Raw genomic sequence first — 14,753 nt, 5'->3', positions numbered from 1 at the left:
CAGAGGGTTAAATAGGGACCTAATCATAGGCCTAATGGGAACCAGGTGTGTACAATGAAGACAAAACAAGTAGAACACAGAAACATAGATCGGTAGCAGCTAGTACTCCGGTGATGACGAACGCTGAAGCCTGCCCGAGCAAGGAGGAGGAGCAGCCTCGGCTGAATCCGTGACAGTGACAAATACAATTTGATTTGATTTGATTGGATATGTTACCAATTCCAATTTGTTGTGGCTAACGTTATCTAGGTGGCTAGGTGGCTACCGTTAGCTAGGCTAGGGGTTAGGGGTTAAGGTTAGGCATTAAGGTTAGGGTTAGGGTTAGGGTTAGGGTTAGGGTTAGGGTTAGGGGAAGGGGAAGGGTTAGGGTTAGGGTTAGGGGAAGGGGAAGGGTTAGCTAACATGCTAAGTAGTTGCAAAGTTGCTACACTGAACAAAAATATAAACTCAACATGCAACATGCAACATGCAGTGAAATGAAGAGAGAGAAAGATGCAGAAAAAGGGAAGTAAATAGTTTGTTTGAGTGCAAAGAGTGAGAGAGAATTAGGGTTCAGAAGAGAGGAGGAAATTACATAACATTTGCACTTAAGTTTGGAGAAGTAGAGAGAGCACAGGATGAGTTCAATACACATAGCATTATATCAGGAACTACATCTTGAGACAGCGGAACCAACCAGACGGTACTGAGTCCAACACTCTGACTGAGCGCTGAGAGCCCCAGAACCCATAAGATGAGGAATCTACTGATATTCATCATCCTGTCCTTCATGACAGGTAATACGCTTGTTATATCACTCTATAGCAATGTAATAACACCCAGTTAGTATTCTTTAAAATACTTCTACTCAAGAGTCTGGAATACCAGTGTGTATGGATAATATGATGATGCCACCACTGTTTTCAAATGTCACCTCAGGTTGTGTAAGCTGCCTTGAAGTGGAAGGACTCTCAGGAGGAACTGTCATCTTCAGCTGTAAATACCCAGTCAAATATCAATAAATATTTCTGCAAGGAGTCAACTCAAAGTTGTGAGGAGAAAATAAGAAGTGGGATGAAGAACACCTGGGAGAACAAGAATAGATTATCTTTGTGTGACACTGACGGGGATCACTTCACAGTGGCCATCAGAAAACTGGATAAAAGTGATGAAGGGAACTACAAATGTGAAGTGAACACACCAGATACACCAAGTGGCCATTTTACTAAGGTGGAGCTGAAAGTAAAGGAAGGTGAAAGACTTTGACTTTAATTTGGCCAAAAAATGAATTTAACTTAAAGTGCAATTCCGCTACTTTTCAACCTCATATTCATTATCTTCAGCACCAAACCAGTGTCTACATATGTGCAAATTGCGTGTTTCTATGATCTGTGGTTAAAATGATAATAAGAAAGGTCCTAAAAAATGCTTCTCTGTGACATCACAGGGTAGGATTCAAAGTAAAAAAAAACCTGGAGTGGCTGTAGATCCAACTTTTCCAAGACCTTTTTTTCAGAACTAAAGATTCCGAAGCTTCTGCATGTGCAGATCACGTTCTGCGCATGTGTATTCTCTACTTTACATACTGTATATATATTATATTCTCTGCTCTACTCGTAAAGAACAGGCTACTCTGGCGAATGGTGCTAGAATAAAGTTAGATCAAAGCTGAATCCATGTCTGCAAGATGACATAATGATAGAATTCTACATAACAGAACTGAATATAATAGTTATTGTAAGACAAAAACACCACAGCATTTTTCTCTCATGTGGCCAAAACTCAACAGCGTGTGCCACTAGGCAAAATAAACATACGGGCTATGTTATAGTTTGTTAACACCATCTGCTCAAAAATTCGCCCACAGTACATAATTCAAAACAACACCGTAGGCTACTTCAAACAACACTGTGTAACTCAAGAAGATCTAAATGCATATGAGGTCAAATGGTTGGTATGCAGATGCTGCATGTACGTTTCACCTGTAAAACTTTAGGAGAGACTGAGGTAATAAAGGCTGAGGTTGTGTTTCCCTTGACAGATGACTGCTGTAAGAACTCAGTCACAGAGATGACAGCCTATCTGGGGGGAAACGCTACCATCACCTGCCAGTATCCAGAGGACCATGTGAATCGCATCAAGTATTTCTGCAAACAAGATGATCGCTTCATCTGCAAATCCAAGATCACTTTAAAATCTGACAAAATATTAAACAAACATGGTCGATTATTTGTGTCTGATAACAGAGAGGAGAGAGCCTTCACTGTGACCTTCACCAACCTGACTGTGGACGATATAGGGGTATACTGGTGTGGTGGGAAAACGAATGTCTACACCACCCTGATCACTGAAGTACGACTCATAGTTAATGGTGAGTGTAAGCATTGTTATTCATATCATGTACTCCAAGCACTGTTTTTTCACCAATTTATTTTGTTTTTAGACAAAAGATAAATAGTAATACCATCCAGGTTATGGAGCAAGGCCTACTAGTATCTTGTCACAAAGGATGCAAGGAATCAAGGAAAGACAAATTGGGAAAGAGCACTTCCTTTTGTCACTTCCTGTGTTGAGTTTCTTTGTGGTGACCTAGCTGTGAGATCTGGGCATGCTTAGTCATGACATTGTGGTCTGTGAAGGAGTTGGTGATTTTGGCAGTCCACTTTACAATTAGCTTGTAATCTTTGCTCTATGATGCCAACGACTTACTATCAAAGCACACTCTTTAACACTTCCAGCTACTTAGCCTATTGGTCATTTCAACCAATGAACTGTCTTACAATAGTACACTCTTAGAAAAAGGGTTCCAGAAGGGTTCTTTGGCTGTCCCCATAGGATAACCTTTTTTGGTTCCAGGTAGAACCCTTTTTGGTTCCAGGTAGAACTATTTTGGGTTCCATGTAGAACCCTCTTTGGAAAGGGTTCTACATGGAACCCAAAAGGGTTCAAGGGTTCTACATGGAACCCAAAAGGGTTCTATCTGGAACCAAAAGGGTTCTACATGCAACCAAAAAGGGTTCTTCAAAAGGTTATCCTATGGGGACAGCCGAAGAACCTTTATTGGTTCTAGATAGCACATTTTTTTCTAAGAGTGTAGGGAACTGTGGGCCTATTACTCCATTGCTTATAGTTTGTTCTCATAGGAGACGTTGTGAACAAATAATGTTTACCGTCAAGTTAGTGCGCACTACAAATATAAAAAATTAATCAAGTACGATTTGCATATGAAGATGTTATGTATTGCACCTCTATAATATTCCTCTATTGTATGTGGGCCCAGCAAGTTTAGCTTAAAAAAAACAGACAAATAACATCTCATTTAATTGTGAATTTGACTGTATATGTGAATATGAATATGTCTATATGAATAGTGTATACAACGTATTTGTGTTGTCTTTTGGTGTTGTCTCTTGACAATCTATGACTCTCATATCCATTAGCGCCACCCAAGACCACCGCGGTGACCACCATGTCTCCTGCATCTTCATCCATGTCACCTCCATCACCACTAAATGGTAAATCCAACCTTGATATGTAAATTGGGTTCTCTTCTTCTTTTGTCTTTTTTTATGGGGTAGATCAGCTTTAATATTGCAGATCGATTGTGGCGTCAATCAGTGTAATTGTCTGCATAATTTCCAATCCCCCATATATATTTATACAGTGCATTCGGAAAGTATTCAGACCCCTTGACTTTTTCCACATTTTGTTAGGTTACAGCCTTATTCTAAAATTGATTAAATTGTTTTTTTTTCATTCATCAATCAACACCCCATGATGACAAAGCAAAAACAGGTTTTTAGACATTTTTGCAAATGTATTAAAAATAAAAACCTGAAATATCCATTTACATAGGTATTCAGACCCTTTACTCAGTACTTTGTTGAAACACCTTTGGCAGCGATTACAGCCTCAAGTCTTCTTGGGTATAACGCTACAAGCTGGGCACACCTGTATTTGGGGAGTTTCTCCCATACTTCTCCCATTCTTCTCTGCAGATCCTCTCAAGCTCTGTCAGGTTGAATGGGGAGCGTCGCTGAACAGCTATTTTCAGGTCTCACCAGAGATGTTCGATCGGGTTCAAGTCTGGGCTCTTTGCTATGAGACTCAAAATTGAGCTCAGGTGCATCCTGTTTCCATTGATCATCCTTGAGATGTTTCTACAACTTGATTGGAGTCCACCTGTGGTACATTCAATTGACTGGACATGATTTGGAAAGGCACACAGCTGTATATATAAGGTCCCACAGTTGACAGTGCATGTCAGAGCAAAAATCAAGCCATGAGGTCAAAGGAATTATCCGTAGAGCTCAGAGACAGGATTGTGTCGAGGCACAGATCTGGGGAAGGGTACCAAAAAATGTCTGCATCATTGAAGGTCCCCAAGAACATAGTGGCCTCCATCATTCTTAAATGGAAGAAGTTTGGAACCACCAAGACTCTTCCTAGAGCTGGCTGTCCGGCCAAACTGAGCAATCAGGGGAGAAGGGCCTTGGTCAGGGAGGTGACCAAGAACCCGATGGTCACTCTGACAGAGCTCTAGAGTTCTTCTGTGGAGATGGGAGAACCTTCCAGAAGGACAACCATCTCTGCAGCACTCCACCAAACAGGCCTTTATGGTAGAGTGGACAGATGAAGCCACTCCTCAGTAAAAGACAGATGACAGCCCGCTTGGAGTTTGCCAAAAGGCACCTAAAGACTCTCAGACCATGAGAAACAAGATTCTCTGGTCTGATGAAATCAAGATTGAACTCTTTGGCCTGAATGCCAAGCGTCACGTCTGGAGGAAACCTAGCACCATCCCTACGGTGAAGCATGGTGGATTCAGCATCATGCTGTGGGGATGTTTTCAGCGGCAGGGACTGGGAGACTTGTCAGAATCGAGGCAAAGATTAACGTTGCAAAGTACAGAGAGATCCTTGATGACAACCTGCTCAAGACCTCAGACTGGGGCGAAGGTTCACCTTCCAACAGGACAACAACCTTAAGCACACAGCCAAGACAACGCAGGAGTGGCTTCGGGACAAGTCTCTGAATGTCATTGAGTGGCCCAGCCAGAGCCCGGACTTGAACCCAATTTAACATCTCTGGAGAGACCTGACAATAGCTGGGCAGCAACGCTCCCCATCCAACCTGACAGAGCTTGAGAGGATCTGCAGAGATAAATGAGAGAAACTCCCCAAATACAGGTGTGCCAAGCTTGTAGCGTCATACCCAAGACTCGAGGCAGTAATCGCTGCCAAAGGTGCTTCAACAAAATACTGAGTAAAGGGTCTGAATACTTATGTAAATGTAATATTTCCGTTTATTATTTTTAATAAATTTGCAAACATTTCTAAAAACCTGTTTATGCTTTGTTATTATGGGGTATTGTGTGTAGATTGATGAGGGGAAAAAAACTATTTAATCAATTTTAGAATAAGGCTGTAACGTAACAAAATGTGGAAAAATTCAAGGGTCTGAATACTGTCCGAATGCACTGTATAACTGTTTGGTTTGGTTCTGCCCTCTATAGTGCTGTCCGGTTAGAACATGATGTTGAGGCCCATCACTGTACTCTTGATATAGTCACCACCACACACACACAGACACAGCTGTTTCCTTTGAAGATGTTTATATGATTTTGTTAATCGGAATGACTTTGAATCTTATTGTTGTGGTTATTTCGATACATGCACAACATTTAGACATTCGTGTTACTGTCGACAACAAAAAGACCTCAGAAACATGCGTCTTCTCCCTTCGGACAACGATAACACTCTGACCTGAGTGGGCGGGTGCAGTGTCCAGATGCGCATTTCCAAGCACTCTGATTGGTTGGGAATGGCAGGGCTATGATGGGTGAGGGGTAACTTAGGTAGGCTGAGCAGCCAAACTAACGGGACTTAAGGGAAACTGAAGGGACTGTGAGGGGAAGTTAGGTAGATAGGAGAGGTGCAGGACGGCCTTTTTTACACAAACTTTTTCCATTATGTAATCCAACATTGTTAGTGGATATGTGTGCAACAAAAGTTCAACAATCATCTTTTGCTTCTATTTCTGTCAAGTCTACGCATACAATTTGATGCATACATAGGATAAATCCAACGTATGCACCACACAAAATGCACTGCAACTGCCTCTGCAACGCAATGCTGCAAGGAAAATGAAGAAAACGCAATGACGCTGTCGGTCTGATTGAGGCTTAAATTACACTGGAAGGACTGTATGTAAGCAGAAAAGAAGAGCTAATTGCTTGTGGTCTACTCTCTCTGTGTCTTGTGTGTGTGTGTGTGTGTGTGTGTGTGTGTGTGTGTGTGTGTGTGTGTGTCTTCAAGGTACCTCTGTGGTCATCATTGTATCTGTGAGTCTGGGTGGGTTGGTGTTTGCTGTCATCCTGGTCATTGTCTACAGTTGTAAACGCAACAAAGAGAAAGGTGAGTTGTTTTTTTAAACACACACACACCAGTGGAGGCTGCTGAGGGGAGGACGTCTCATAATAATGGCCGGAATGGAGTCAATGGAATGTATCAAACACATGGTTTTCATATATTTGATACCATTCACTCCATTCCAGCCAGCCATTACACACACACACTCACACACGCATGCACGCACACACGCACACACACACACACACACACACAGAGCAGACCACATGCAATCAGCTCCTCTGGTCTGCTTACAGTCCTTCCAGTGTAACTCTCCCTATGAGTAATGTGTTCTTTGTGTTCCACAGGAGCTGCCTCCTCAACACACAGGATGAGCACAGATGCAGGGAACAATGGAAAGGTCAGTGTGTGTGTGTGTGTGTGAGGGAGGGAGGGAGGGAGGGAGGGAGGGAGGGAGGGAGGGAGGGAGGGAGGGAGGGAGTGTGTGTGTGTGTTTACGTAAGTTTGTGTCAAACAATTATTTCCTCTCCTTCACGACGTCCTCCTTCTCTTTTTTCCTCTTCCTCTCCTTCTCCTCTTATCTCCTCATCCTTTTCTCCCTCCTCCTCCTTCTCTCCTCCATCTGTCTTCCTCCTCCCTCTCTTCTCCCTCCTCCCTCTCTCCTCCTCTTTCTCCTCTCCAGGGTGGTATTGGTGACTCTGAAGGTATAAAGGAGCGCCCCCTTCAGCCAGACTCAGGTCTGGCGACCACCATCTACGCCTCTGACTCTCTTCACTACGCCAGTGTCAACTTCCAGAAGAACCCTGTCTGCCCCACCGAAGCCACCGCTGCCATCGCTAAAGACGACACTTCTTTCGCTGACTACGCCACTGTGAACTTTGGTCAAAGCCCCGCCTAATCTATAGTCAATCAACCATACAGTGCTTCGGAGGCTGCATTCCACAGTCAACAAACCCTGAGACACATGAGTCACTGGCGACCAATCACAACGAATATAGGCCTACACACACTGTCAACCAATCACAAGGGACGTGTTTTAAAAACACACACACACTCTAGCCACTGAGTTTGCAAGAAAGGCATTTCAGTATACTTGTGCATGTGACATTCAAACTTGAAACTTGAAACACTCACATACACACACACACACTCACACACACACACACACACACACACACACACACACACAAACTGTAGCCACTGTGGTGGTTTGATAGTGTCTATGACTTCCTCTATCTTCCTTCTTGTGTTCAGCTGAGTCAGACACAGATAGACTGACCTCTACACATCTCCTCTCTGCTCTAGTGTTGTTTGTACCCATAGAGTCATGATGTTTGAAAACATCCACCTCTGTAACAGAGAAAGATACATATATGGACATTGCATTCATACTCCTTTGCTGTCGTATGTCTAATATCTGGTAACAATGACAAGAACATCCAGGAACAAACTGTTATGTACTGTTAGTAGCCTATGAGGAGCTATGGTGGCTTTATAAATATGCATATTTCTCACCATTCAAATTAGATACATTTGTTAGGAAAACAAACACCTGTTTGTAGTTCCACTATTCCACTTTTAGACACCAACTGGATGTCAAAATTGAATATACATTAACTTTCTATAACCTACAGTATTTAGATTATCCCAAAACTAACTAAAAACATGTTACAAGAGGAAAACAATTCAGGGGCATTTATAACTATAATTTTAATATTTTACATGTCTGTTTGTCTATGTGATTGTCCCCATGTCCTTACTCCTATGAGGTAGCCATCCTTTTCATCTGATAGGATTGTGTTACGTAGCCTAATACGGAACCACCTACCACCAGCCAATCACATCAAAACTACTGAAAACCTTAGTAGGCTAGCTACGCATTTAAAAGACAACATAGGGACCGATCACTTGTAGCGACTAATTCTGAGGCTACACACATATGGACGTTTGATTGATAACCACTTTGCCCTTGATCTATCCTGTATCACTCTACGTGTTTGCTATTGGAAAGGAGAACAAGAAGAGCGAGTCCATTCTATTTATAACTAATCTATTACAATTGGCTTACGTATTGGAGGTTCTTTTAGGCTACAGTACATCATTTCCAAAACCAGTTCTCACAGAGTGCAAAGATGCGGCTTCCACTTACATTCATTCTGCTTTTCAAGTTAAATTGGGGTCTTCCAACTGGTACGTTTTTCCATTGCTTACTTTTTTCATTCCGATGTACAATTTGTTCATTTTACGCACAACATTCTCCACTATTGTGTTATGAATATTAGGCTATTCATAACAAACAAACAAAATTAAATTTGTTGATGTGTTTTGTTGTAGACACGGTCATTCAGTTCCAGCGGTCGGGAGTGGTCGGCGAGGTGGAGACCGTCGAACAGGTCTTGGTCAACGGAGCACCTCTCTCCAGCTACGGGAAAGACGTCAGTGGCATTATCCGTGATGTATTGCTGGACAACTACAGCGAGTCTTTTCAACAGGCGTTCGAGATAGAAGAAAATGTCACCAACACCATGACAAGTAGGCCTAATGCATGAATGAACTTACTGCAACACACTAATACTGTACACAAACACACAGCCACTGAGGTAAAATGTGTTTTATAATGGATATTCGGTGTATATTCTGTTTTCTCGCGTCAATATTGAACCAAGCATGCCATGACTATGAAGATGGTATATTCTGAATCAGGGGTGGATGGACAAAAATCCACAGATTAATTTTTTTGTGTAAGAGCTATTGAAGATTGAAAGACGGAAGAAATATCTAAATAAAAAATAAATAAATGAACAGTGGATTTTTGTCCATCTTCCCCTGATTCAGAATATATAATTGTTACAGTCATGGCACGCTTTGTGTAAGAGCTTTTGAAGACTGAACAAAAAATATATTTAAAAAAATTCAACAACAACAACAAAAAAGCGGTGCATTTTTGTCCATCCTCCCTTGACTAAGAATATACCATCTTCATAGTCATGGCATGCTTGGTTCAATAGCTATTGACGAGAGAACCGAATATTCACCAAATATCCAGTATAAAACACATTTTACCTCTATACAGGTGACTTGCTCAAGGGCACAATGGCAGTTACCTGAGATAGGGCAGGACAAATCTACCGCCTTGACTGACAAGGAATACAATCAGACATATATTCTGGTAAAGGATACATTCATCCTTAACCATTCCTTTCCTTATTTCCTTCAATGACCAGAAAATCATACTTACCATTACCTCCGTGTGCGTGAATGCAAACTGGATGGATTTCGAGTGGTGCGTTTGACCGACCAGCTCCTTGTCAACGGCAATGACTTTCTGACTCTGGACCGATCCACGGACACCTGGACAGCTGAGGTACCCCAGGCCCTCGCCCTCAAACAGCTTTGGGACTGGGACACTGAGCGCATGAGGCGGGAGAGGATACAACTCCATGAGAGCTGTACCGAACTGATGAAGGAGCTCACATATTCTGAGCCCACCACCACTGGAGGTAAGGTTACAGGAGGAGGAATACTTGGTGCCACTATGCTTACAGTGTACACTGAAAGAGCATTGTATAGATTAGAAGGCAACAGTGTGTATGCATGCGTGCATCTGTTTATGTAAAGTATGTGTGTGTATGTTAAGCTTGTGTCGGGTGTAACAACACCCTCAGCCTACACGCCACAAGATCCACAGAATGTTCCCTTTCTTTAGTCACTTGTTTAACAATTTCTGAAGTACAGTAGGTCTTGCAGGTGAATCCGGTGAATTCCTGTTGTTGTATGTTTCAGCAGGGATGTCCATGCTGACTGTCCTGGCTCCACTGTTAGCATGCCTGGCCTTTATTGCCCTGGTTATTGCAAGCTTCCTCATCTCTAAACGACAAGGTGAGTGACATTATAAAGCATATTTTGTATGCAGCAGTACTACGTGTCTAAGACAATTTCCCTCTCTGGGATATTAAAGTTCATCCAATCCTATATCATACTGCCCAGTCTGGGAATTTACATTTAAATGACAGATTTAGATCAAAGTGTGTCAGCTATGTAGAAAGTTTATTGCCTGCAATGACATTTTTAGATACTAAATTATACTTGATATACAATTCTATATTTAACTTTTGCATCTCGATTCGTAACATTATTGTACAATTATGAAAGTTATATTCCCCATGGCAATAGGAAATATGTATTGTTTCTCTATCTTTCTTCAGATCCCAACGGTTCAGGACACCCTGGAGGTAAAGATGTTTTCACTTCCATCTCATTGTCCCAATCGGTTTCTTGGTTAACAGGAGTATGGAACGATTAATAGAACATTCAATATTAACAGATGGGTTAGTTTGTTGACTAGGTACTGCTGTCTCCTAAACCACACCCTGTAAACATTAACATGACGGGGCACAGTCTCCTTATCTTCTGATGCTACTGGCTTTCTCTGTGCTTCTCTCGTTGGTGTGTGTTTGTTTTTCTTACACAGGTAGTTCCCTTTTTGTCAAAGGTGTGAATCCTAGGGCCGAGGGTAGTATTCATGATCACAGCGTTTGGTGTCAATGCATATGTTGACAGTGAATTATTGAGATTCCATACTTCCTGGACATTTCTACATTTAGAAAGCTGATGTTCAAACATGTTGAGCAACATTGTGAACAGCTGTTTTGGTAAATCCTGATTGTGTCCCAGTTGTAGGTCTATGTCACTTGTGCCTCGTGCACACAACACGAGTGATGTGTATTTGCATGTACTCTATGTGCATTGCACAACAGACTTAGTCTGGCTGACAACAAACTCGAAGTCCTCCTGACTTCAGAGTCTAGAGAGGCTGTTTGATGTTGTCGGCACAATGCGCGGATAATGAAGGGGTGTCACGCCCTGGCTCTGGGGACACTTGTATGTTGAGCCAGGGTGTGAGTTTCCTTTGGGTATTCTAGTTGTTGAATTTCTATGTTGGCCAGAGTGGTTCTCAATCAGAGGCAACGAGTGTCAGCTGTTGCTGGTTGTCTCTGATTGGGAACCACATTTAGACAGGCTGTTTTCCCACAGTGGTTGTGGGATCTTGTTCCAGTGTGGTTTGTGTTAGACCGTGGACGTCACGTTATCGTTTGTTGTTTTGTTCGGGTAATCACTAATAAAAGAATATGTTTGCCTTCAACGCTGCGCCTTGGTCCTCTGTTCCCGACGAAAGTGACAGAAGATCCCACCAAGACTGGACCAAGCAGCGTGTCCAGGAGCCATCGCCAGGGAGATCTCTAGCGGATCTCCTTCGCCTCCTCGACTGGGTCAAGCCGTGTGAGGAAGAGAGGGGCTTGACTTGGAAGCAGAAGGGCGAAAGGCTGGCGAAAAATATGGAGACCTGGTCCAAGGGTAGGAGAGAAGCCCAGACATTTTTCAGGGGGGGGCTCACGCCATGGACGACGGGGCAGCAGGAGACCGCGATAGAGCGGCCCAGCGGGTTAGCAGAGGAGGCCGCCAGGTTACGGGGGCCACTGGTCAAAGAGGGAAAGGAAGGTGTAGAGGCACGGCGAGAGGTACTGGGGTGTGTTACCAGTCCGGTCCGGCCCGTTCCTGATCCCTGCGTAGGGCCAGTGGTGTGTGTCCCCAGTACGGTCCGGTCTGTTCCTGTCCCTTGCACCGAGCCTGTGGTGCGCGTCGCCAGCCCAGTCCGGTCCATTCCTGCTCTCCGCACCAAGTCAGTGGTGCGCTTCGTCAGCCCGGTCCGGCCCGCTCCTGCTCCCCGCACCAAGCCAATGGTGCGCGTCGCCAGCCCGGCCCGGCCTGTTCCTGCTCCCCGCACCAAGCCAATGGTGCGCGTCGCCAGCCCGGCCCGGCCTGTTCCTGCTCCCCGCACCAAGCCTATGGTGCGCGTCGCCAGCCCGGCCCGGCCTGTTCCTGCTCCCCGCACCAAGCCAATGGTGCGCGTCGCCAGCCCGGCCCGCTCCTGCTCCCCGCACCAAGCCTATGGTGAGCGTCGCCAGCCCGGTCCGGTTCGTTCCTGCTCCCCACACCAAGCCAGTGGTGTGCGTCGTCAGTCCGGCACGGCCCGTGCCTGGTCCGGCACCGGTCAGCTGCTTCACGCCGGAGCTAGAGCAATCTGCTCCACCAGTGTGCAGTCCAGCTCCGGCCAGCGGGGCCAGACTGGACCAGGGGTACTTTGGGGGGTTGGAGAGGGAGTGGGGATCAGAGCCGGATCCGCCGCCAAGGCGGAGTGCCCACCCGGTCCCTCCCCTGTGGTGTTTGGTTGGCGCGGCCGGAGTCCGCGCCTTTAGGGGGGGTACTGTCACGCCCTGGCTCTGGGGACACTTGTATGTTGAGCCAGGGTGTGAGTTTCCTTTGGGTATTCTAGTTGTTGAATTTCTATGTTGGCCAGAGTGGTTCTCAATCAGAGGCAACGAGTGTCAGCTGTTGCTGGTTGTCTCTGATTGGGAACCACATTTAGACAGGCTGTTTTCCTACAGTGGTTGTGGGATCTTGTTCCAGTGTGGTTTGTGTTAGACCGTGGACGTCACGTTATCGTTTGTTGTTTTGTTCGGGTAATCACTAATAAAAGAATATGTTTGCCTTCAACGCTGCGCCTTGGTCCTCTGTTCCCGACGAACGTGACAAGGGGGCTGTGATTTTACTGGTTGGCTCACCTCTTTCTTTCTCAAACACCCACATGTACAGCCACACAGAGCCTCAGAGCGCCGCCCACTTCCATTACAACAGTTTGATTTTCAAATCCAAACAACGAGAGATCTCAACCCCCCAGGGGGAAGAAAATAAAATGTTTGAGAGAGCCAATCAAAGCTCGATCAATTTTTGGGTGAAAATGGCACCAGCAAATGGACTCCTGTCCAGACCAGTGAGTCACAGCTCTCCCTCGCTGTGACCACATGAGTGATGTCAGCCAGGCTACAACAGACGTGCAATTGTTGCCTAAAGCAGTGACATCATGGGAATGGCCAAATAGTCCACTATAGCAGAACAGTAATGCAGAAGAATATACACTCTACCAATAGGGAGAGAATGAAGGACTCTTGAACCCCACACTGCTGTAGCACTCTGTGGTTATAACTCATCTGCATGTCTCCTACCACGTGTCTGGTGCATGTGTTTGTGTTCTTGTCTTACTGTTGTGTCATCTCTCAAGTGTTTACCGTTTTTTGGCATAGTGTCTGTTGCTGAGGTAAACATCAAGAGTTAACTGTGTGTGTATGTCTCAGGTGTGTTTTACATCTTCCTAAATTGTGTGTGTTTCATTTTCCTCCCTGCAGGTGTCCTTGGCTCCATTGTCCACTACCCTCAGAATGCCACAGAAACACTTCAGGCGTCACAATCAGGAAAAGGCTACCAGGTCCTCTAAAACTCAACCCACCTCCTTTCATCCACCTCTGATGACCACTGTTCCTTGCTACACAGCAGTCGGGTGGCCATGAAATCCCTTGGTTGCGGTCTGATTCCCTACCGTTCGCCTCAAAATGTATGTTCACTCCCCCTTGATATGGTGGGAACTGCTTACACCAATCCAATGCTTTTAAATCAATGAGGGGAGTGAGCAAGTACACATTTTGAGCAAGTACAGATATTTAGAATATGACAGGAACTGTGACATTCCAATTTGTATAACAACTTACTGGATTGTGTGTGATTTGAACTCTTGAAGTAGTTCCTAGGTAACCACAAGAAAAGGATATGAAGACAGTTTTATGCACTTTTTAATATGTATTCCCTCACCTTTGCTCAGTCAGACCCTGGTAATTCCTCACTTATCTACCGGTGCCTATGCTCTTCAGCCGTTGCTTTTCAGCTAATGTCAATACAAACAGAGTAACACACACAAACACAACACACATGAACACACTCGATAGCTCAAAACTACTGTAACTGTAAATATATTTGTGTAGTGCTGTCAGTTGCATTTAGTCAACCACTGTCAATGAACTTGCCTTGACCAAAAACACTGATATGAAAAGCATTTACTGTGGTCCATCTGTTTGAATAAACGTTGTACATTTTGTTTTGATTCAGTTACACATTCTGGGTGAAATACTGTAATCAAATTTTGTGTACAGTGAGGAAATGTTATGTTCACTTTGTGCCTTTGTGTATATAAAGCTACTGTATTATGATTATGAGGGGACATATTTTGTACTGAGATGTACAAATTATTTTATCACTTTTGTTTATTTACATATGTTTATCACTTTATTTTGTATAACTTTATTAAAGATATTTAAATGTTTGCGACTTTTGTATTGGAGTACACAGCAAAATGTACAGTATATCTTTAATTGCAAAATTGTCCTTGATGCCAAATAGATTGACCACAGTACACCCAGATGAACTCAAAAGAACAAATTGAAATACATTAATTGCAAAGAGCTCAGTAGGCTAGGTAGTAGGGTAAGCCTACTTGAAATGCTGAGGTAACAT

At 44.0% G+C, this 14,753-nt stretch overlaps 2 protein-coding genes across 4 annotated transcripts; both read left to right on the top strand.

Annotated features, from left to right (window-relative positions):
- The first annotated feature begins 481 nt into the window (after positions 1-481).
- LOC121535138 (polymeric immunoglobulin receptor) lies at positions 482-7,457 on the top strand. 2 transcript variants are annotated; one of them, XM_041841894.2, is made up of 8 exons: positions 482-776; positions 919-1,231; positions 2,021-2,120; positions 2,226-2,350; positions 3,420-3,494; positions 6,297-6,395; positions 6,698-6,750; positions 7,033-7,457. In XM_041841894.2, exons 2-8 carry the CDS (start codon positions 1,054-1,056, stop codon positions 7,246-7,248), a joined length of 846 nt encoding a protein of 281 aa, XP_041697828.1. In that variant the 5' UTR covers positions 482-776; positions 919-1,053; the 3' UTR covers positions 7,249-7,457. The 2 variants fall into 2 exon arrangements, with proteins under 2 accessions (XP_041697828.1, XP_041697827.1); XM_041841893.2 differs by having other exon boundaries at positions 2,021-2,350.
- Positions 7,458-7,474: 17 nt separating this feature from the next.
- Positions 7,475-14,685, top strand: LOC121535137. Of its 2 annotated transcripts, none has more exons than XM_041841892.2 (6): positions 7,475-8,540; positions 8,685-8,882; positions 9,575-9,850; positions 10,137-10,229; positions 10,556-10,582; positions 13,595-14,685. In XM_041841892.2, the coding sequence occupies exons 1-6, from the start codon at positions 8,483-8,485 to the stop codon at positions 13,681-13,683; spliced, it is 741 nt and encodes a 246-aa protein (XP_041697826.1). In that variant the 5' UTR covers positions 7,475-8,482; the 3' UTR covers positions 13,684-14,685. The 2 variants fall into 2 exon arrangements, with proteins under 2 accessions (XP_041697826.1, XP_041697825.1); XM_041841891.2 differs by having other exon boundaries at positions 10,134-10,229; positions 13,595-14,684.
- Positions 14,686-14,753: the final 68 nt, after the last annotated feature.

The sequence above is a fragment of the Coregonus clupeaformis genome, chromosome 21 (assembly GCF_020615455.1).
Source record: "Coregonus clupeaformis isolate EN_2021a chromosome 21, ASM2061545v1, whole genome shotgun sequence".
Classification (NCBI taxonomy): Eukaryota; Metazoa; Chordata; class Actinopteri; order Salmoniformes; family Salmonidae; genus Coregonus; species Coregonus clupeaformis.
Note: the sequence above shows the minus strand (reverse complement) of the source record. Positions and strands in the feature narration are given on the sequence as shown.